The sequence below is a fragment of the Scyliorhinus canicula genome, chromosome 1 (assembly GCF_902713615.1).
Source record: "Scyliorhinus canicula chromosome 1, sScyCan1.1, whole genome shotgun sequence".
NCBI classification, from domain to species: domain Eukaryota; kingdom Metazoa; phylum Chordata; class Chondrichthyes; order Carcharhiniformes; family Scyliorhinidae; genus Scyliorhinus; species Scyliorhinus canicula.
In genome coordinates, this window is record NC_052146.1 from 287552589 (window position 1) to 287577886 (window position 25298).

The 25298-nt window shown below is 43.5% G+C and overlaps 1 protein-coding gene across 1 annotated transcript in view; it reads left to right on the forward strand.

Annotated features, from left to right (window-relative positions):
- The window catches only part of ttc27 (tetratricopeptide repeat domain 27), a 254749-nt gene that overhangs the window by 96973 nt on the left and 132478 nt on the right, over positions 1 to 25298 (forward strand). Inside the window, exon 10 of the mRNA XM_038814813.1 lies at positions 16108 to 16221. Within this exon, the coding sequence (XP_038670741.1) occupies positions 16108 to 16221 (114 nt within the window). The remainder of the gene's footprint in view (positions 1 to 16107; positions 16222 to 25298) is intronic.

Sequence of the window (25298 nt, forward strand, 5' to 3'; positions counted from 1 at the left end):
CTAATCTCCCACATTATCCCTGTCCGTAACCCCACCTTACCATTGGACACTTTGGGGCAATTTGTCAATCCACCTAACCTGCGCATCTTTGGGCTGTGGGAGGAAACCGGAGGAAACCCACGCAGACGGGAGGAGAAAGTGCAAACTCCACACAGACAGTAACCCAAGGCCGGAATCGAACCTGGGTCCCTAGTGCTGTGAGGCAGCAGTGCTAGCCACTGTGCCACCGTGCTGCCATGTCATAAAGGAATATTTGTATTTTGAATACTTGATAACAACTCTCTGAAAAAGCCCATCATATTTAAATGCTTCACAAGCAATTAAATATTTTGGCTTGCAGTCGAAGTTGCCATATGGGCATGTAAGGCATGTATTTTATCTCGGGAGAGCTCCCAAACAACAGTGAAAGGATGAGCATTTAATTTATTTTTAGTGGTAATGTTTAAGGCGGTGTGGGGAGCAGAGAGGCGAAGGAGACCTTATGGCGTAGTGATAGCGTCCCAACCTCTGGGACAGAAACTCCGGGTTCAAGTTCCACTTCAGAACTTAATGGCCTTGGAAGGGTGTATTCATAACATGGCTGAGCAGGTTGATTATCCTGCAAATCCTTCCAATACACATCTTGGCAGGTGGTAACAGCAGGTGAATTTCCTGGTCAGCCACAATGAAAAAGGCAACAGCAAACCACTGCAATATTCTGAACAATCCAATGGAAGTCCATGGTTACCAACACCCTCTCAAGAGCATGGTACCTGAAGGAGGGGGTGCACGAGTGTTTGACGGGGTATTTTTTACAAAGATAGAAGTAGAGCTTCCTGCTTTTCTTAAAAACAGGATCATTAAATCTTTCAAATTACCCTGAATTCAAAGCCCCCCCCCCTCCCCCAAACGTATAATAAGTAATTTGAAGTATCAAAGCTCTTGACAATGCAGCATTCCTCAGTACTGCATTCGTAGCACTAAATCGGATTGAGTGATAGAGCCATGGAGTATGTGGTTTGAAGTGACTCCAAAGTCAATATCAACGACACCTTTTATTGCACTGTAGTAAAATCTGCCAAGGCCCTTCTCTGGAATGCAGTTGACACCGAGCCAAATAGAGATATGCGAGATAGATTTTTCAAAGTGACTTAAAGGAGGAGAGAGGGGCAGAGATGTTTAGTGCAGGAATTCTTGAGCCTAGGGCCTAGGCTGACAAATGGCACAGCTGCCAATGGTGGAGTGAAGGAAATGGGAGATGCGCAAAGAGACCAGAATGGGAGAAGCGCAACGGAGCCTTGGATGGGCCCAAGTTTGAGGAGGGTGTCGGGTGAGAATCCCGCCAGAAGAACATGAAGTAGTCAGAATGTTGGCACTGAGCCAAACTGTCACTTCAGCGCGTTATTGCAAAACTGGGGGAAATTGCGTTTTAGTAGTGCGTTGTGAAGCTGTTGTGTGTGTGAGCAGGCATCTATCCAGCCTACACGTAGGTGCTGAAATCTGCAGGCTGGTTAGATGGTTGTCCTGCACACAGCACGGGCCCACATTGCTGTCTGAAAGGCAAATTCAGCTTTCCAATGGAAACTGCGTGCATGTGATTACCTCTCCATTTAAGGAAAATAAAATCTATGTTTCTGTATCCGTTATAAATTTAAATGGGAAGTCTAAACGGCTTCTGTTGTTACAATCTGTGCATGACTTTTGATGGAGCACATGATATGCCTGTGCTTTTCCCAGGCTCTGTAGTGAAACCTCTGTGGTTTTGATCTGAAAAGTTGGCTGTGGCCTTTGTTGTTTTCACCACAAGAAGGAAAGAGAGAAATTGGATGGTGGTAATCTGAACTGAGAGGGGGAAATGTGCTTTAGGCCAGATTAGTATCTGAAAGAAAAGCTAGGTTAATGTTTGGGTTGTGACCTTTCATTGAGCCAGAACATTAACCCCTTTTCCGTTGAGGCTGATCAGATTACCAGCAGTTTTTTCTTTTGTTTTCATAATGTATTTATCCCTATTTTAATATCAGGAGACCATTCGGCCCAACGCTCCTGTGCTCATTCTTTGAAAGAGCTATTCATTTGGCTCCACTCCCTTAATTTTCCCCAGGGCCCACCAATGTTTTCCTTTTCTAGTATATCACCAATTCCCCTTTGGAAGTTGCTCCATTTCTGCTTCCATCACCCTTTCCGGTTGCCATAGCTTGCTGAGTTTCAAAATTCATTTCATCTCCCCAAGTTAGCCTTTAGTGCCTGCAGTCTTCCCTTCAAGGACTTACACAGCTGTCTTGAGATAATTTTATTTGAGCACATGATCTAAACTCCCCTTATCATAAACAATAATCGCTTATTGTCACGAGTAGGCTTCAATAAAGTTACTGTGAAAAGCCCCTAATCGCCACATTCCAGCGCCTGTTCGGGGAGGCCGGTATGGGGCTCTCTTAGCAGTCAAGGGAGGCAGTGGTATTGTTGCTGGGCTAGTAATCCAGAGACACAGAGTCACGCTCTGGGGACCCGGGTTCAAATCCCGCCATGGCAGATGGTGAAATTTGAATTCAATCAAATAAATCTGTAATTAGAAGTCTAAAGGTGGTTATTAAACCATTGCCGATTGTCGTAAAAACCCATCTGGTTCACTCATGTCTTTTAGGGAAGGAAATCTGTCATCCTTGCCCGGTCAGTTACTCCATGACTCCAAATCCAGGATGCTCTTAAATGTTCTCAGGGATGGGCAATAAATGCTGGCCCAGACAACGACGCCCATGAACGAATAAAGAAAAGTGCAGCGCTGAGAGATGCTATCTTTTGGCTGATAAATGTATCTTGCAGACTGGCATAACAATCATCTATCTCATTGCAGTTTGTCAGATCTTGCTGTGTGAAAATTGGCTGCCCTCTTTCCCTACATTACAGCAGTGATTTCATTTTAAAATGACTTTATTGTCACTACAGTACTATCAGATGTCCTGAGGACATAACAGTTGCCATTATGCAAATGAAAGTTTATTAAACATTTGCTATCTTAGGCAGTTATGCATTATTGTGTAGAGCTGTTGAGAATCTATCTGGCGCGTAAACTTATTATATATCCAGGACTAGACTTATCATTGGGACTCTTCCCACTCAAATTCAGGGCAATAGCTGGCAGGATTACCCAATAGGTAGGATTCTCCAATATACTCGCACAGCATAAGGTTTATCAATATTTTCTGTAATTATTAATTGCCCAATTTGCCTCTGCCTTGAACATGAACCCTGCACATGCTTAGGGCCCCAACACTTTTACTAGCCTATGTAGTTGGGCGTGGGTAAGTAGGATACATTCTTCAAGGCAAGAGTGAGTGCACTCTCTATTAGGCAAACATAAATTCTGTGGAATTTCTTGCAATATGGTGTCTCACTGCTGCGAAGGTGTCTCAGTGAGAAACTTAAGACTTGTATATTTAAACATTAACTCTTTATTGGTATTCTTTAACTGTTTACAGATCCTAGAATACTGGCATGCATGGTATTACTTCCATGCAGATAAACTGCTTCTCTCTACATTGTTCTCTCAGAGTCTGTTACCATGTGACTCGATATATCTTACTGTGGGCGGTCCTATTCTCCAGTCCCATTTAACCCTTGCTCTGCCGAGCACCTTCACGTTGTAATGGCATGCAGGAACCATAACATCCCCCTTTCTTTTTGAATGAAATCCTTCCAACAGAGTATAACTGTTTGCAATACAATCTTTACTTGCTATCCCTCCCCCCACCCACCTCAAGTCTCTGACTTTATAATTTCAGGCCGCATTGAGTTTTGACAGTTCATCTACATATCAGCCTGTCACATTTGAATGAATGACAGCCGGACTTTGTTTCTGTCACTTGGCTATCTCCATTTGAGTTGCATGGCACTGCTTCCAGGCTGGTAGGCTGCTTCCAGAGTGTTCCCACTAAACTGTTCCCTGGGTCGATTACCATGTGGTCCTATACATCATACAGTGGGTGGTGCTATTCCCCATTCCCACCTTAACCCTGCACTGCCGTGCACTATTGCATTACGATGGCGTGCAGGCACCACAAAATAACTCTCAGTGGCTTCACTTAGAAATTCTTAAACATGTGCCAGAAAACATGACTGACCAAAAGTGAATGTATGCAATGTTTTTTGGAACAGGGAGAAAACTCAAAATGCATGCTTTCTCAGTGATAAGTCAGTAACGATTATGAGCTAATGGCTAGTAAGGACCTATTAATGGTCAGTAAAAGTGGGGATTAAAACGCATTAGGTTAGCACTTGTGCGTGTTGATGTTGAGCCTTCGTGTTTCTCCATATTGTGCAATGTTACTCAGTTGTTGAGTTGCCGTCATCTGTTACTGACCATGCCCAGGATGATGGCAGCTGGAGCTCTTAATCTGGAGAAATCTCAAATCCTGAGCTCAGAGCTACGAGTTCAGTTCTCAGGGCTGTCTGTCATTCATGCCTGTGTGCCTCTGAGCTTTGTTGGCTCTCAACCTCTTGAGCTGGAACAAACTCGCAGACCACAGGGTGGAAAATCTAGTAATGCATCCAACTTGAATCACTACTGTCCACTTGACAATCAGTGTGTCGTTTCTTCTCCCTCCCGCTCTCCTGGCTGCTGGGGTTTGCGCCCTGGAGTCAGTTTACCAGGAAGCGTAATCTGTTACCGTAATGATTAAGCTTGGGTTTAACTGGGTTTAATTAACCCCTTAAATTACAGCAGAATTGTCACCGGTGTTAACTAGCTAGTAAGTATGTATAAAAAAAATAATCCATCTATGGTTTTCATGGTAGCTGTATAGGCATGATTTATTTTTCAATGAACTACATCTGATGAGTTCTGCATTTGTAAAAACATTCTGTATGATCCCTTGAGCTAATCTATGAGTATAAGATGTCTGGAGATTTATAGTACAAGTTGTAAAGGTATCACATCATGACAGCAGTAAATTGGTGCCCCTTACCCTCTGAGATTACAAAATAGTTTCTCTTATTATTGACCTAACCTGGAGTGTGCGAATCATTAATCAAAATGTGACTTTTGATATTAAGGAGACAGAGTCTTATCACAGTAAGTGATTGTTGCAAAAATAAGTTAATTGGTGATTCACTTTTTTCAAAACTTCATGGTCCCCAGTGTTCTGTAACTGCATCTGAGTGTGACTTTGGGAAAGTCACTGAGTAGTTTGCAAGGACGGCCATGTCTGAACCATGTTAATGGTCATTTTGGGGACAGCAAATGGATTAGCGATCATGTATCCATCAACTAGAAATTAGAATATCAGTGACCCCTAATGTGCTGTATATGATGCCCTATACTTTGTTCTGAGCTGGTTTTGGTCTGTCCACCTTCATCCATCTGTATGTGGTCAATGGCACTTTTCTGACCGATGGAAAAACAGTAGGATACTAAGCCAATGATCTGAGTCTCTGTTGAAGAACCAGGTGGCAAGGTGACAACTGTGACTGTTATTTCATGTGGGCTTGAATATAGAACCGGTGATGGGATTAAGATGCTTCACCTCTGCTTGTTGTGAGGGCCCTATGAGAAATGAGTTTTGGTAAACCCTTGATGTGATTTGCACCATGGGACTACCAGCAATTAGGTATTTTACATTGGCACTGAGTTGCTATTCTCTCTCGCATGTTGTTAAAACAGTCAGTTAGTCAAATTGGAGGGCATCAAATTTATACTGATGTTTAGTTACTAGATGATTATGCAGCTCCCATTTAGTTGCTTTATTGACCCTGTGAGAATCCTTTCCATTTCACTGTTAGCTGATGGTCTGCTGGTGAACTATGAGCTTTGTGGTGCAGTGAAACAGCAGATGGTTTCTTTGCGTTGGTGTTCCCCCCCCCACCAACCACACAATCACTGACACACACATATACACACACAGTTATTTGGTGTGTGCATGGGTGATATCAACACCTGAATTAAGGTATCACAGTAATGCCATGCACAACACTGTCAGTGGTACAGCATTCCAGTGACATGCACAGCACCGTTTAGGGAAGCAAGGTGGGTAAGATTTATGACTAATCAGTTGAATCTCAAAGCAATCTAAACAGAACTTTAAAGAGACCACACGGTTGTCTGGCCTGAGAAATTGAACATTTAATGTTTTGCTGGGTGCAAAATGTAGACATTAGGATTCTACTCTTGAGGGCTGGCATCATTCAATATTTCCCCTCCCCCTCCCCCCCATCACCTCCAAGACCACCTGATTTTATTTCCCCTGTTGCTCCAATTTCTAAAGATCAAGGAGGCTAGTTTTCAGAGCTGGTCCTGGCCCTGCAGCATATTGGATAAATGGCCGCTTTTCACATCTGAACCGGCACCATGGCTCTTCATATTCAGCCGAGTTCCACTTGTTCATCGTACGTTCCAAAATCTCTCTCACCGCCTTTCTGTTTTCAGAAATGTCCCTCCCACTGATCTCTCTCGAATACACCTCTGTTCTGAACTTTTACCTACCTTCTTGAACTGAACACTAGGAGTAAAAATAATGTAAGGTTAAATCAACAGCAATAAGTGAGGGGCTTTCCTGCCTATCAATACATCCTACCGAGTAATCCAAATAAAATGTTTCTTCATCCTTTACATGGAAACCCCTGCTCGTGACCATGACTGACAGCAGGCTAGCAATCATAGCTCTGAATCCAGTGTTAACTTCACCCTCCCCATGCACACATGCCCTTCCCACACAACATTCCATGCATACGCACATGCATATGAGCACATGCGAATGCGCACACACATGCATACATACGCAGCATTCCATGCATAAAGCGACCAGCAGAAATCGCTGGTAGCAGAAAGCCCCAACGGCCTTTCTCGTTCCTTTGTCCATGAAGCTGAGGCTAATTGTTATTCTCCAGTTGGGATCTAACTAGCCTAGACCAGGATCCAACCTGTAATCTTTCTGATTTGTGTAGCCATTACACAGAAGTTACAAGATGCAAACCAGTCATTTGGCTCAACCTGTCATTTACTTTTTTTTACTTTAAAAAAAAAAAAAATTTCCAATAAAGGGGCAATTTAGCTTGGCCAATCCACCTACCCTGCACATCTTTGGGTTGTGAGGGTAAGACCCACCCAGACATTGGGAGAATGTGCAAACCCCACACGGACGGTGACTCGGGACCGGGATCGAACCCGGGTCCTTGGTGCTGTGAGGCAGCAGTGCTAACCACTATGCTGCCCTACAACCTGCCATTTACCTCCACTTGCGTGAACAGTTTAAACACATTCCAATATCCTTTCAACCCATTTACCTTCATCCACTGATCCAATCTAATCTTGAATGTTGTCGATTTCTGCCTCAACCATGGGAAGTGAGTGCCACAGTCTTGCAGCTCCTACATAGAACAGTACAGCACAGAACAGGCCCTTCGGCCCTCAATGTTGTGCCGAGCCATGATCACCCTACTCAAACCCACGTATCCACCCTATACCCGTAACCCAACAACCCCCCCCCCCTTGACCTTACTTTTATTAGGACACTACGGGCAATTTAGCATGGCCAATCCACCTAACCCGCACATCTTTGGACTGTGGGAGGAAACCGGAGCACCCGGAGGAAACCCACGCACACAGGGGGAGGACGTGCAGACTCCACACAGACAGTGACCCCGCCGGGATTCGAACCTGGGACCCTGGAGCTGTGAAGCATTTATGCTAACCATCATGCTACCCTGCTGCCCCATGGAGCTCCTGGTGAAGAGATTTCTCCAGCTCTGCTGTTCTAAACCTCTTGCATTTGATTTTGTTCTGTGGCCACTTGTTCTTGACTTCATTAGCTATTTGAAACATTCTGCTTATATTTGCATGGCTGTAATGAAAAAGTCAATTTTTCCCCAGTCCTATAGTTATATTTCCTCATACCAGGTAACATTCTACTGAATCTGCACTGTACTCCTTCTCAAACTTCAATATACTTCCGATACTATGGAGATCATCTCTGCATGTGGTACTGTGCACTAACTTGAGGTCTTATTAAACTCCTGTATATGGGCTCAGCATTACCTCTTGCCTTTTATATTCTATACCTCTTGAGGGTAAAACCGAGAATCCCCTTGGCTTTTGTGCAGATCCATCAATCTGAGCAGCTGCTTTTAATGTTCTGTGAATCTACCCTGACTCCCTGCTTTTCCGTAGCACCAAACCTACTTCCATTCAGAGTTAGTGCCTGCATTTCTTTCTCATCTGAAATGTATCACCTCATACTTCCAGACATTAAATTCCTTCCACCACATTTTAGCTAATTTCTCCCAACTTCTCAATATCCTTTTGCAGTTTTCTTTGATCATTTAAAGTATAACCTATGCCTCCTATTTTGTTACCATTGACAAAAACAAATTTTGACACCACTCCCTCAATGTCTATCCACATTATTGCTGTAGGCAGCGAGAGGAAATGACAGTGAGATGGAGCTGGATGCCATCAAAGCAGGCATGAAACCTGATAGCATGTCCTGGGATGATGTCGCCGAAGGCAGTGTGTAGATGAGAAACAGGAGAGAGGCAGAGATGAGACCCTTAAAGGTCTCCAGAGGTAGCAGTGTTGATGTGACAAGATAATCCATTGTAGGAGATTCGCTAGTTTTGGGCAGATAGAAAAGAGAGAACCAGGAAAGGGCAGTCGTACTGTGCTCGGTGATAGAAGAAAGACTTTGGAGGAAGATGATACAGTCAACTATATCAAAGGCTGTGCATAGGTCAAGAAGAATGGTGCACTGCAGTCAGAGTGGACTCAATCGAGGTTCACTGTCTGACGCTCCCTGCTAGAAGGTGAGAGCACGTAGCACAGTGGTTAGCACTGTTGCTTCACAGCTCCAGGGTCCCCGGTTCGATACCCGGCTTGGGTCACAGTCTGTGCAGAGTCTGCACATTCTTCCCGTGTCTGCGTGGGTTTCCTTCGTGTGCTCCGGTTTCATCCTACAGTCCAAAGATGTGCAGGTTAGGTGATTGGCCGTGCTAAATTGCCCCTAGTGTCCAAAAAGGTTAGGTGGGGTTCCTGGGTTAAGGGGATAGGGTGGAGGCGTGGGTGTGGGTAAGGTGCTCTTTCCAAGGGCCGGCGCATGGTTCTATAAGGTGCGTGGAGTGTAGCTGGGGTGGAATGGTTTGGGATTTTGCTTGGCCTGATGCCCCCTTCATCCTCACTTTTGACGCTGCAACCAGCGCCCACGGCTCGCATATGAAGAGTGATCTGTTAGTTTAATACTGTTGCCTCTGGAGCTTGTGCACCGGCAGCAGGGAAAAAGAAAACATCTGTTGTCAGCATCTGTCGATAGTGCAAGAAACGGAACATGATGGTGTCGTCACAAGTATTAGCGTTGTATTTTATGGTAAGAAAGAGGAGTGGGTGTGATTGGATAAGCAGGTCACTTTTCCTAATTTAAGTAGAAGAGCGGAAGAACGTGACTGATTTGTGTTGCTGGGAACCAGTGGGTGAACACGTGAGGAATTGTTGCGACTGTGAGACTAGTGGCCTGGGCAGTATCTCCCCATCTTGGGCTTGGCATATCTTGTGGATGGATAACCTTGGTTATTTATGAAAGGTTGTTGCAGACTTTTCAGCCCTGTGTATTAGCAAACTTTAGTGGGTCTTCCTTTCCCACTCCCCACAGCTCAATGAACTACTGATTCAAGAAACAACAGTGCTGTTAGTGCAAGGGTATGTAGTGGTTATGGTCTTGGTCTACCAATCTCAAAGCGACAAGCTCAAATCACATCCTAGCAAGCCGGGACACTGAATCCATCAAATCAAGAACTAGTAGCCATGAAAGCTGAAGGATTGTACCTAGTAGATTGATTGTCAAAGGCCTTTCAAGTAATTTAGCAAACCATCTGAGCAACTACAAATGGACAGTAAATATGGCATCAACTGTACCTAGAACTGCCAACTATACCACATCCAAGAATTAGGAGTGACTTTATGCATTACACTGAAAATAATTTGCAGACTTTCTTTTCAGCGATATCTATCTGGAGTGAGAAGGTTTAGTTTCACAATTTAGGAGGCCATTTGGCCTTTCAAGTCCGAGCCAGCTTTCTGCAAGAGCAATTTAGCAAACCAGTGTCAGAATGAAATATTCTCCAGAATATATATAGGATAGGTTTATTTCACCTCTATACATGCCCAGCAAATATCACTAGCTGCAACAATATGAATGTTTCCTCTTGCTGAACATTCCTAAGCAAGATTGTGGCTTTGTGCTGTGGGGCAAAGTCTACAAGGAGATACGTTGAAATTGTCCAGACTGCATGAGTATACGCACAGAGAAGACTTTCTTTCTGCTTGTCTCTACTGGATTGAAGACAAGCTCCCTGCAATAAAAGCACGATCCTAGTATGCCACCCAGTCCGTTTCATTGTGCATAACAGTATTGCGGACAAAATGTCACCAATAGAGTAGAGGGTATGCAATAATGACAGGGATTTGTTAACAATTAGGAAACTAGGACAGTATGCAATCCTAATATGCCACCCGAACACTTTCATTGTGTAAAGCTTGGCGTTGGAAAGAAATAGCATGGAAAGAATGGGAAAGTGCAGCAATGAGAGGGATTTATGAAGACTTAGAAAGCTCGATGATAACAGTCTGTGCACTAAGACGCACAATAAATATACAGTGAAGTAATTTTATGCAATAGGCAGATATGAGCAGACGAACTGAACCATGCAGATAAGCTCACACATGCAAGGATGGGAAAACCGGAGTCACTAAACTAACTTTGGCTGTAAGTATGTTTTTGTTGTCTGCAGGAGTTGATGGGGGGGCTCCCAGCCAGTACAACTCTGTGCTTAAAGCCAAGCTATTCTTTGTTATAAAGCTCAAGGCACACAATGAGCTCATCTACGCTCTCTTGCACTTCTCCCCTTCCGGGCATTTCAAACCAAGTAAAGCTCGAGCCGCTCCCAGTTCCACAGTTTCACATATAAACATTAAGTAAAGTTGGCTGCATACTGACTGCATTTAATTTTATTTAATTAACACTTTGTTCCTGGCAGAATTGTGCTCACTAATTCAGGTGAGTTACTATCAAGTATCAATTAACAGAAGATCAACATTTTTTTACTTACACTTCAGACCTTCCTTGCTGCTTTTTGTACAGCAGTTAAGATGTTTATACCTGTCGAATGATACCTATTGGTTATCATATGTGCATTCGATATATAGCTACCACAGCAAGACAAACTAAAATACAAGCTGGAATTACTTCACCTTTGTGCTGCGCAGACCTTTTTGCTTCTGGAGTGAGCAGAACCTTAATCCAGTCAGCGCACACATCCATGGTTTTGATGGCAGGACATAGCTGAAGTTCTTTCTCCATCATAATTTTTATGTGGAGATGCCGGCGTTGGACTGGGGTGAGCACAGTAAGAAGTCTTACAACACCCGGTTAAAGTCCAACAGGTTTGTTTCAAACACGAGCTTTTGGAGCGCAGCTCCTTCCTGACCTGAGGAAGGAGCAGTGCTCCGAAAGCTCGTGTTTGAAACAAACCTGTTGGACTTTAACCTGGTGTTGTAAGACTTCTTACTCTACTCCCATCATAATTTTGATCATGCAAATTGTGCCAGCATTTCAGTGCAGTCTTACGGTCAAGGACCTCACAAATGTACAAGCGGAATAGGAGAAAAGTGATGCATTAACGGTAGGGGACTGTACAGAAATAAGGGCAGGCAATAGATTACAGTGACAATGGATTTGCTGAAAGGTAATATGATATTTGAACTGTAGTTGTTAAACATTTCCTCTTTATTGTGAAGAAATTGCAGAGCATGGATGACCCTGATAATACTGGCCTCTAGTCTTTGAATCTAATTTTCATGACCAGTTAGCAAGCCTATTAAAAGACTGGCTCAGGAGGACACAACGCTGGAAAGGACCAGATGTATTGTGCTCCACAGTGAATCAATAGGAGCCGCAGCTTCAAAACTGTCATACTTTTGGATACCAGGTTCCCATTGGACCCACATAGAACTCAGCAAATGGAAGAGAGACTTCTGAACCTCTGAGGTCACTTTGGATTTAGTTGAGCAAGCTGCAAAGGTACATAGGGAATTGGGTAACACTGTGGGTCAGCACACCATACTTCCAGCTTTAGGACACAATTTGGAAAATCAGTAGGACAGAAATATCCTCCCCGTTGATTATAAAGACCCAGCTGAAGTGACTGCAGGTGTAGCTCTGCTCCTCGTGGGGAGCAAAGCCACTATTCAGAAGTGCCCAAAGTTCAGCATACTTTGACCCTTAATTGGCAATCTCACAAAAGCCGTTAAGGTGGCTGCTATGGGAAGTTGAAAATAACATTGCAGGTGTGTGATAAGGATGCTCTTGTTGGGCAGAGAAAAATCTTGGTCTGGCAATTTCCAGATGTTCGCGTTGGTGGGATTTTCCAATCCTGCCAATCGCGCATCCCCCCACCCTCCCTGTGGGCTTCCCAACAGCAAGGGGTGCATTCAACGGGAAACCCCGCTGACAACAGTGGGACCAGACGGTCCCACTGCCACTCAAGGGTGGTCAGCCTCCGCGAAACACGGGCGAGTTGTGTGAAAAGTCCCGCTTCATCATTTGGATATCCCCATGGTCTGATTCATTGTCCAAACATGGTGTTCCAATCAACTTGCTAAATGCCCTCTACATATTGAACTTCTTTCCTTGACCCTTTCCCCACAGTTCATTTACCCTTCCTTTGTGAGGTAAATGTACCGACTAAGTTATTCACAATTGCTGTTGGGAAAATGTGTTGCGTCATAGAGTTGTAGAGTCATACAGTACAGGAGAGACCCTGCGGCCCATCGAGTCTGCACCAACAAAACTATGCTAAATCTACACCAATCCCATTTTCCAGCACTTGGCCCACGACCTTGAATGTTACAAAATCTCAAGTGCTAATCCATGTACTTTTTTGAAGATTGTGAGGTTTCCCGCAAACTACTACCCTCCCGGGCAGTGCATTCCAGACTCGCACCACCCTCTGGGTGAAAAGTCTTTTCCTCAAATCCCCTCCATACCTCCTACCCCTCAACTTAAAATTATGCCCCCTCATTCTTGACCCTTCAGCTAAGGGGAACATCTGTTTCCTGTCCATACCCCTCATAATCTTATACACCTCAAACAGGTTCCTCCGCCCAGCCTTCTCTGCTCTATAGAAAACAGCCCGAACCTGTGCAACTTTCGGTAACTGAACAAAATGAAGCCTATTGTAGAGCCATTGCTGCTTTAAATGGCTGCAGCTGGACATAGTACCGAGCGAAACGTGCGCTGTGAAATAAATTTTAAAATCTCTATATAAATTGCCCAAGCAGAACTATAACTGGCAGAAAGCAATTCCTATGAGTATGACTCACTACCCAATAAACACTGTGGTTCTTATGAGACTTGGTTTGGTTTAGGGTGTTTTTGGGTCCATTATTGACAGATTATTTAATGTCCACAACTAATTATTATCCCAAATAAGCTGGAGCTCTTTAATGTGGGAATTTTCTTTCGGTGTGCTAACGGATGTAGGGTGTACATGACGAATGGTGCTGACTTCCTTGTGAACATAATTACCTCTGCAGAGGATGGGAATCTCTCTGCGTCTGGAATAACAGGATGTGTCGGAAGCTATCTCTTTTTCCTCATGCACTGTTAACGCTACCCTGTTTCCGCAGGCCTTTCTTTTTCCTTTTGAGTGTGTGCTCTGCACATTTCAACAGTTCTACCCATTTTGTAATATCGGGGTTTTTTTTAAGCTGGTCAGAATGTTTGACTGTCTTAGATCGACACAGTTCAATTCTTAGTAGCCAAGGCAAGTGACACAAATTACAAATAAATCATATTTAGAAATACTTTTATATAAACATAGGGCATTTGGGTGGTCCTTTCAAGGCATTGACAACCTGTTATGTCTCCTGGGTCTAGGTATCTCCATTGTTTCAAGAGTTAGTTGGCATGGTAACCTGAAGTCAATATTGGTTTATTAGAACTCAAGCAAGTTTGCTACTCAAGTTGTGTTTTTTTTTAAATAAAACCTATTTACCCCATTTGATTTTCTCCCCTTACTCTCCTCTCTCTCTCTCTCCTGATCCCGGTGAGTTATGTTGCTGCTATATTGCAGTGGCGTATTGTCAGGCTTTGTGTGTGAGATAGGCTTTTGAAATGTAGAATGACATCTTGCTCCTGCTAAAGTTTGCTGTTCACCCTCCCCCTCCCCACACACACACACACACTTAAGAACTGAGGAATCCGTTCAGAGGTCAAACCCTCATTGAGGAGGAGGAAGGGACCTCTGTCAAATGGGTTGGTTTGTTTGCACTACATTGTGCCACTTTGCTGGATTTATTTAGTACTTTAAAGGTTAAAAAAGGCCAATAAACTAGTTCGGCATTCTGGTCCGTTCATTCATAGACTCCCTACAGTGCAGGTGGAGACCATTCGGCCTATCGAGCCTGCACCGACCCTCCAAAGGAGCACTCTACCCAGGACCACTCCCCTATCCACCCCACCCTATCCCGGTGACCCCATAATCTAACCTGCACATCCCTGGATACTAAGGAGCAATTTAGCATTGCCTGTCCACCTAACCCGCACATCTTTGGACTGTGGGAAGAAACCGGAGCTCACCCATGCAGACACGGGGAGAACATGTAAACTCCACATAGACAGTCACCCAAGACAGGAATCAAATTCGTGTCTCTGGCATGGTTAGGCAGCAAGGCTAACCACTGGGCCATCCTAGAAAATATGGAACGCTACACTAATTTGCGACCCTAAAAAATATGAAACGCTACACTAATTTGCGCAGGGACTCTATCGCTCCATTATGTCACCCTGGACAAATTTGCAATCAATTCCGCCCACACATGCCGCAGAGTCACAACATAAGTGAATTAACTAATAATTCTTATAAAAATTCCCAAAGTCTTTGGCCCTTGGCTGCCCAATAAATACAGTCACCAGGTTTGTAAATGTAAACACAATTACTATTTATTCATACCAAGAACTGTCATGAAATATGCAGTAAATACAACTGGATAACAACAAGTAATACCTACTACTCCCATTAACTGTTCCACCCTCTACGCGCACACAGAAGACAGACAAACACAGAAGGGTGGAAAGAGGTAAAAATAATAAGGCTGAAGGTCAAAAGATTGGAGACTTTCCTTCAAATGATGGTTGTTTAGCACGCTTTCCTCACAGCATGCTGGTTGATCAAAGCTGCTAATGGTCTTCCTTGCAGAGTCATTCATTCAGGATCCCCACAGGCTAGAAAACACTGTACTCATAGGCAACAGGCTTTGGCTAAATCAATCAAACCAAGTCATCACTGATACGGGCTAGTCTGCAATCACCAGTCGAAAACAGCACAGCCCTCTAGAATCTGCTGTTTGAATTAAAGGCGCAGGCTGCTGTTTCCTTCAGGTTGCCTTAAAGACACATGCCCATAAATCATCCATGGATCAAAAATGTAATGGCAAAAATAAAAGGGGAAATAAGGGAATTATCTGAAACAAACCAGGAAGGACCCTTACAGTATATGTGGTGCCAAAGCGAGCACATTGAAACTGCCCGTTACAGATTTCCAAATTCATCCATGGCACACTCAGCACAAGTGCTAATTTTGCTCACATAATTTAGAGAATCAAGTTTTGACACTATAATGTTGCCTATAAAATAGATTTGTAAGTTATATTTTAATTTTGTAACTTCTATATGTAAGGTAGCCAACGTTTTCCCATGTCATATTCTCAAACAGGTCGACCCGATTAGGTTTAACAAAGATCGGATGCGATTGGGACTGTTGGGATCTGAATGGTTCAAAAGCTGGCATTAATGGGGTTTGACTTTTGCGTTATCTGTATGTTGATTTTGTTTTGACAAATTTACTTGCAGGGTAGGTCAATTGAATGAGCATCAACTTCTTGACACAAAGAATAATTGCTTATTTATAATGCAGTGTCAAAATTAGATTCAAATGAATCTTCTGTTCTGAAAACCCACACCAATCGGTAAATTAGTCGAAGAGTCCACTTTAATTTTGTAACTTTTCTATTTATTGAATTTTAATTCTAAACGCATCAATATTTTTTCTTTTAAAGGCCCTTGTACATAATTATTTTTTTTTGTGTTTCAGTATCTACTGTCTCAGCCAAAGTTCTGGGCCATTCAAGTGACCACCCTAATGTTGAGAACAAAACTGGAGAAAGGTAGCTCCCGTCGGATTGAACGTGCAATGATGCAGACACAGGTAGGACACTACGACTACTGCGGTTACAAGTGTTTATTAACTTTGCGTGCAACATGAGGATATGTGGGGCAGGATATATGTCAGCACGTCCCTATGTTTCTGGAGTAGAAGGGAAATTAGCAAGTTGCAAAGTCCAGTTTGTACGAAGCAACATCCTGAGCAATGGCCTCCTGCTATAGATCCTGTGGGTGAACTACGCTGCTAAGTATAACATCCTGATTCTTTGAATGAACTCTCTCATTCACCCCATCCACTCTGTCACGTAGGAAACCTGCCGACCCCACTGGTGCTACTGAAGCTTAGACAGTTAACGTGGGCACACTTGGACTTGAACATGTTTCACTAAGTGATTCAAGTGAGTTAACGTTCCTTCATGAGAAGCCAAGTGAAGGAATTATTTGTTTGCATATCTTCGGGGCATAGCTTCTGAGATCAAAATTAAGTGACAAAATGCATCAGTGAGACCCAGATATTGCTGCCTAATGAAGCCTGTCAGGAAGTAATATGCCAGAAAGAAGAACTTGCATTTCTATTGCACCTTTCTTCACCATAGGATGTCCCACATCCATTGAAATTATAACTTGGTAAATATGGCAGCCACTTTTCACACAACAGGAGGCAGATTGTTTTTAATGGCAGTGGTTAAGGGATAAATAACAGGACCAGGGCACAGAACAGTAATATTGTTGGTGCTCAGTTGGTGCTCTGCCTGAAACGATCATTGATTTGAGCCCCATACCATGAACTGAGCTTGCAATTTAGGCTGACAGTCCAGTGCAGTACTGAAGATTGCTGCAATGTTGACTTTTTGTCAAAAAATACTTGGATCTAGCCTATTGCATTGTTTAAGTTTGATCGCAAAATTTGCTTGGCAATATTGAAAGTGGAGTAGAGAGGCTTTCTGGTGCCTGGGCCAGCATTTCCCGTCAACTAGAACCGCCAATAAATCCCAACAATCGATCAATCACTCACCTCATTATTGTTCTGGATCCCAACAGGGTGGCACAGTAGCACAGTGGTTAGAACTGTTGCTTCACAACTCCAGGGTTCCAGGTTCAATTCCCAGCTTGGGTCACTGTCTGCGGAGTCTGCACGTTCTCCTCGTGTCTGTGTGGGTTTCCTCCGGGTGTTCCGGTTTCCTCACACAAGTCCCAAAAGACGTGCTGTTAGGTAATTTGGACATTCTGAATTCTCCCTCTGTGTACCCGAACAGGCGCTGGAATGTGGCGACTAGGGGATTTTCACAGTAACTTCATTGCAATGTTAATGTAAGCCTACTTGTGACAATAAAGATTATTATTATTATATTATTTCCAATTCAGACTGATGAGATGAAAATCTCTCCACTAACAGTCATTGGCCTTGGTAATCATAACCCAGTTCTGAGTAGATATGGATGATGTTTCTACCCGGTTTCAAATTCAGGATCCTTTGCACGTAAAGCAAATGTGATGACCACTACACGACAGAAACAGACACTGCACCAAACTGCCCTTAATCTGTTACTGAATTGCCAACCCTAATCAGAGCTGTGAGGATAGTGTGTTGGAATAAATAAGGCTTTACTCTGTCATTTACTTGATGTATTATCCCAAAACCTATCCCTCCAAGTCCTCCTCAACCTGCCTGCAGCCTTTGACACAATTGACAATACCACTTTACTCCACTGCACCTCCATTATCGTCCAGCTGGGTAGAACTGCACTCACCTAGTTCCATTCGTACCTATTGAATCATAGCCAAAGAACAATGGCTTCTCATCTCACTTGGGCACTGTTACCCTTAAAGATCTATCTTTGGCCTCTTCCTCATTTCTTACTTACATGCTTTCTCTCCTGGCAACATGATCCAAAAACACAACACCAGCTTTCACATGTACATTGACAACACCCAATTGTACCTCACCACCAACTCGTCCACAAGCAATTCAGACTGCTTGCCTGAATTGAGTTTCCGACCTCATATTCGTGCCATCACTATGACCACCTAGTTCCACCTTGGCAGCATTGGCGGACCCAGTCTCTGCCTCTGTTCATCTGCTGCTGAAATACTCATCCATGCCGGCCGCATTCAACCCCCTAGGTTTGGGATTGTGTAAAGCCTTCCTCACATCAAGTCCCATTCACCAATCACCCCTGTGCTCGTTGATTTACATTGGCTCCAGACTAAGGAACACCTCCATGACCTCGCCCCTTTCTATCTCTGTTATCTTCTTCATGCCCACAACCTCAAGATAACGGTGTGTCTCTAATTTTGCCATCTTCAGCATCTTTGATTTTAATCCTTCCACCGTGAGTGGCTGTGCCTACACCTGTCAAGCTCCAAGTTCTGGAATTCCCTCCCTGTGGATGCTTGAGATGTAAAACTGTTGCAATCTCCAGCAAGAACATTGCTTGCCTTCACACACACCCTCCCCAATCCAAAAATACACCAGCTGTTTAAATCCTTCCTTCCCCAAAGCAAAATGAAAAAGAACTATCGTGAAATATGGGAGAATTTTGATATACTGAAGGGGAAACTAGATAAGTACTTGAGGGGGAAAAGGGAAGTAGGATATGTTGATTGGGTTAGATGAAATAATGTAATGTGGCCATTGGCTTGTGTGGAGCATACACACCAGTTGGGCCTAAATGGCCCATCTCTGTGCTGCAAATTCTATGCAATGAAATTTTTGTAATTAACTTATTTTATGTAAAATCTGAGCTAGAATTACACAAAACGGTCAAATGCCACAGCACTGCACACTTTGGGTATTTGACTACAGATTTAGACAAAGGAACTGCACACGGTCTGTCTTCACAGCACACTGGGCAAGCTACACAGGCAGAGTTGTGATAGTGGGACGCAGGGTTTGATTATTACTTCCTCCTGCATCCCAATGGTCAACCACATCCGTTGGGTACAGCAGTGAGCGGAAGCACTCCCCCACAGGACTGGAAAATGGAGGGCAATCTGTGGTTGCTTGCAATCCTCTGAGAGCAGCTTTGGTGAAGGTATTGGAGCAAGTCATGCTCCGACATTTCCAGTTAACAGTCTAGGCAATTAAAATGTACAGAGTGTTTATCCTGGAGTGACAAAGGCAGATTTTACCAATGAAAAATATTTGAGGCATTGCAGGCCTCAACATAACTTTTTTTTAAAAACATATACCTGGCCCAATGCATCTTTGTGGTTCAGAAATATATACAATCAGCAAATAGTATGAATATTTGTAGATTCTGATGATTTCCAGGCTGACGCAGTTGTTACATGTAGTCCCCTCTTTTATACCGCAGAATAACTTACTTGGATTGTCTCATTGTTAAAAGAAGTTGAGATAAATTACTCAGAGGGAAATATACATGCTGAGTGCCATGGGCAATACTGAAAGGAGAACAGTTATTTCCAAAAGACAAGCAGTCAGACCTAATTTGGAAAACCTTTAGAAGCTGAAATGGTACAGGCTGATTTACAGTGGAATCTTGTATGTTTCTGGCGGGGGCTGTTTATATAGTCTAATACCCGAGTGGATGTTGGGGAGATTATGATGACAGCTATTTAGTGTATCGTGGCCACGTCCTAATATTGCTGGTGAACTGTTATGAGACGGACCCAAGGCCATACAGGATATAATCTCCCATTCAAACCCATTTGTAGTCTGCTCTTTCTTCCTGTGCTCTTTCATTACTGTCTGTATGGATAAAAACTGGTATGTTTGTTTTACCATCAGGAACTGTGTAATGAAAATCTGGAGATCACAATTTATACCAGCTATAGATGTATGGGTGGAAGCAAATTCGGAAATTAAATTGTATGGGAATGTTTCATGAAAATATGGAAGTTATTTTTCTTAAGGCTATCATGGAAATAAAAGGAGAGTCCTTAGACGTACTATCTCATAATTTAGTTTCTTGACTATTGTAACATTCACATAGATATTTTACCACATTTAATTCATATTGCCTGTTGTTTCAATACTTAACAGTTTTTGTTTTTGTTTGGAATGACGAGATGTGGGAACATCAGTGAGCAAAATGAAGTCTTGGTATAAAAATGTAACTCCTGAGACTTGGGGAATTTTGGAGGGCTGTTCAATATTTTTTTTTGCCTTAGCAATATTTTCATACAAGATCTCAGAAGACGTATAACCAATCCTCCATTACAACTAGGACAGAAGTACAGCTATGAATCATACTGCCATTATACTGTCTTTCTGACTTTCCCTTCACCGATTCTGACTTGACAATTAGAACAGAGAACATACAGTGCAGAAGGAGGCCATTCGGCCCATCGAGTCTGCACCGACCCACTTAAGCCCTCTCTTCCACCCCCATCCCCGTAACCCATAAACCTCTCCTAACCTTTTTGGACACTAAGGGCAATTTAGCATGGCCAATCCACCTAACCTGCACATCTTTGGACCGTGGGAGGAAACCGGAGGACCCGGAGGAAACCCACGCAGACTCGGGGAGAACGTGCAGATTCCGCACAGACAGTGACCCAGCGGGGAATTGAATTTGGGACCCTGGCGCTGTGAAGCCACAGTGCTACCCACTTGTGCTACCGTGCTGCCCACTGTGCTACAATAAGTAACACTATTTGGTTCAGATACAAGAGGGCAGTTACAGAAAAAAGTACCATATATCTTGACATCCTTTTTAAAGTAGGGTACCCAAACAGGATTCAACTTGCTGTGCTTCCTAAGTGTGGTACCTGCAAGCTTAGACATACAAGTCATTATTCCTTCACCCAAAGCATTAGTTTATATGTAGTGAAAAGATGAGGCCCCAATACAGATCCCTTGGGATGAACACTTGTCACAGCTCAACTTTAGAATAGGTTTCCATGATCTTCTCTCTGTCTTCTACTCCTGTACTAATTTCAAACCCATACTGCAATGTTGCCTCCAATTCTTTACATTTTGCTAATGATCTTTTTTTGTGAAACCTTATCAAATGCCTCTGGAATTCCATTCAGACAACATCCAAGATGTTCCTTTATCCACCACATTTGCTGACCTGCTTCATTGTTCACTGCGCATGATGAGGGACCTTTTATACCAACTGGTGGACCTAATCCAAGTTGCCATAGCTTGGTTGTAGCTTTTGTGCTTCTGAATCAGAAAGCTGTTTATTCAGGCCTCGGTTCAGAGATTTGTGCATCTAATTCAGGCTGATACCACAGCCTGAGTGCAGCACTGTCAGATACGTCTCTTTTGAAGTGGATGTAAAAGACCCCATGGCATCATGGGTCACTGGGTCAAAAGAATAATCTTTATTATTGTCACAAGTAGGCTTACAATAACACTGCAATGAAGTTACTGTGAAAATCCCCTAGTTGCCACATTCCCACATTTGGGTTCTCAGAGGGAGAATTCAGAATGTCCAATTCACCTAACAGCACGTCTTTCGGGACTTGTGAGAGGAAACCGGAGCACCCGGAGGAAATCCACACAGACACAGGGCGAACATGTAGATTCCGCTTTGGGCAGCAGGGTAGCATGAATGCTTCACAGCTCCAGGGTCCCAGGTTCGATTCCTGGCTGGGGCACTGTCTGTGTGGAGTCTGCACGTCCTCCCCTGTGTGCGTGGGTTCCTCCGGGTGCTCCAGTTTCCTCCCACAGTCCAAAGCTGTGCGGGTTAGGTGGATTGGCCATGCTAAATTGCCCGTAGTGTCCTAATAAAAGTAAGGTTAAGGGGGTGGGATTGTTGGGTTACGGGTATAGGGTGGATACGTGGGTTTGAGTAGGGTGATCATGGCTCGGCACAACATCGAGGGCCGAAGGGCCTGTTCTGTGCTGTACTGTTCTATGTTCTAGGAGTGACCCAAGCCGGGAATCGAACCTGGAACCCTGGCACTGAGAAGCCACTTTTACTTGTACTGTGACCAACATTTATCCCCCACCAACATCACTCATTACTTGACCTGTGGAATAGGGTGTGCACACTTGGCTATTTGCTCACTTGAGAAAATCTTTGGTTTAATGATCTATGCAAAGAAGAATGACGTAATTATTCATATCTTGATGTGATCTTACTTCAACTGATGTTGAACTTCTTTGCACCACATGTGTTTCTATAACTAAAAATTCATAATTTTAGAACCAGACACATTTGCCCTTTTTATTTCAGCGAAGTGAGTGGATAAACTTGAAGGGGTAGATTTTGCTGCACTAACCTCATGCATAATCACAATGCAATCTGGAAAATGGGTTGCACAGTGTTAACTCGTATTCAGCTGTTTCATTCTCGAATCATCAGAATTTCATCTTGTGCAGGAAATTACTATTCCTTCCTTTTTTTGTTCTAATCCATATATTTCTACGGTGGAATGTAGATTCCATGATGTGAATGGCAAAAGTAACTTTCGTCACATATATTGAAAAACGTTTCTATTTCCCCCTGCCCCACCAAAGCTAGTCAATTAATTGTATCCCTTGGGCCTTGGTTGCATTGCATGGAATCTTCTAATCCAAAACGGAGACTAACTAAATTGGGTCCAGGTACATATTCTGTATTGTCATCACCTTGCGGAAAGGAGACCGTGGGATTTCGTTTAGGTGATTTCTATGAAGGGTCTTGGAAAAATAAGTTGTTTGAAAAATGAACTTCGAGAACATCAGCAAAAACTGTAACTTGGAGTAATCCCCCCACACGGTCACAAAGTGTTATTGTTGGGATTTATTAGTGAAAGAGGTTGCTTCTTCTGTCAACATATGTTGTGTGAGGGTGAGGGGCCCTCCCTTGCTCTGCTTATTAACAATTTAAGATGCTGAGTCAAAAGCTTTGCATATAAAGGACACCAAATGAGAATGGTTGTGGCATCACAGCTGCCGTGTGTGTGGCTGTTTAGACGAGGTGGATGTCCAGCCTGGTGTCCCACCCATCCAGCTGTTTCTGATGTGGGACCCTCCACAATGAGTTTTCAGGGACCTTTTCAACACCATTAACTCGTGTTGATACAGTGCCTTTAAAATAGTAAACTGCCCCAAGGCACATCGCAGGAGCATTATGATGCAAAATTTTTATACCTAGCCACACAACAGCGACATTAAGACAGATGTCCAAACGTTTGGTCAAAGATGTGGGTCTTCAGGCACGTCGGAAAGGGGGAAAAAGCGGGAGAGAGACAAAGGGATTTCGGGAGAGAATTCCAGAGTCTTGGCATCTGTGGGCAGAGTTGCCAGCGTTGGAGCGATTTAACATCTGGAATGCTGAAGCAACTAGAACTGGAGGAGCACAGATATCTTGGAAGTTTTGAGGATTGGAGGAGACGAAAGAGATTGGGAAAGGTGAGGCCAGGCAGAGATTTGAAAACAATGGTGTGAATTTTAAAATCGGTGCGGTTGGGGGCTGGTTTAGCACACGGGGCTAAATAGCTGGCTTTTAAAGCAGACCAAGGCAGGCCAGCAGCGCGGGTTCAATTCCCGTACCAGCCTCCCCAAACAGACGCTGGAATGTGGCGACTAGGGGCTTTTCACAGTAACCTCATTTGAAGCCTACTCGTGACAATAAGCGATTATTTCATTTCATTTTCATTCATCAAAGTCGAAGTGTTGTTTAATTGGGAGCTGAAATAGGTTAGTGAGAAAGTTGAGGGGGGAGAAATTAAATGGGACATTGGTGCAAGCACAGAGTCATCAGTTACATTCCCAGCAGAGAACATGAATTAATGACAGGAGCAGGAACTCAAGCTCACATTTCCCCTCTTCCCTCCCCTCAATTCTCCCTCGGCAGCCTCAGAAAAAGTGTTGTTGGCACCAGTGATATAGTCACAATCACTCTGACTCTCCCCAGCGACTTCAGCACAAATACAGGGCTTTTGTTTCTTGTCTGCAAAGTTCAGTGTCAGACCACATGGTGTATTTACCCACTCAACTATTGACAGTGAAAATTAAACAAAGATCAAAGTCAAGCGGTGCAGTGGTTAGCGCTGCTGCCTCATGTAACTGAGGACCTGGGTTCCATCCTGGCCCTGGTGTGTGGAGTTTGCATGTTCTTCCCGTGTCTACGTGGGTCTCACCCTCACAACCCTATGATGCGTAGGGTGGATGGATTGGCCATGCTAAATTGCCCCTTAATTGGGAAAAAAAAAGATCAAACAGTCCAGGTACTACTTTCGATTTACCCAACCACGCACAACACATCACTTATCGTTCTGTGGTGGATATGTCATGCTTCCTGTTGTGTATCCAGGGTTCAAAGTCCTTGCCCCATTTCATCAACTTTGAATCGGGTGAATGTTTCCACACAAATCCCATCCCATGTATGACCTGTCCTGTTTTATCAGGGCCAATTCATTCCATAGGCATGGATGGTCTCCTGTTCAGAAAAGTGTGGAAAGGTTCATAATGAAATAGCCAGAGGGACCAGTTAGAAATGTCTGACCTTCTGTGGAAACTGGAGTTGCATCAAAGGATTAAATTTGAAAAAGGAATCGGGGTGGGTCAGGCAGCTATAGATCAGCATCATTCGCATTAATATTTTAAAAACTGTTTGAGATCAAAATCCGGGAGAATTATTGTGAATTAGTTCTGCAGAGGGCAGGATGTCATTGCTTATTCGGTTGTTTTGAGGAAATTATCAGAGTTTAGACAAAGGGATTACAAGCCTTTGATACAGTGACACAGGAGTGTAAAAGACTCATGGTTTAAATAAAAGTTTAAAGATAGCATGGATTTGGGCAGCACGGTGGCACAGTGGTTAGCATTGCTGCCTACGGCGCTGAGGACCCGGGTTCAAATCCCGGCCCTGGGTCACTGTCCGTGTGGAGTTTGCACATTCTCCCCGTGTCTGCATGGGTTTCACCCCCACAACCCAAAGATGTGCAGGGTTGGCAGATTGGCCACTCTAAATTGCCCCTTAATTGGAAAAAAATAATTGGGTACTCTAAATTTATTTTTTAAAAAGATAGCATGGATTGGAGGATGGTTGAGGGATAGAAGTGTAGAATAAAAGTTACCAGAGGTTTCTTAGATAAACAAATATAACTGCTAGTATACCCTAGGGTCTGCGTCTAGGGCAACTTGTCCTATTATTTTTTTTAAATTTAGAGTATCCAATTCATTTTTTCCAATTAAGGGGCAATTTAATGTGGCCA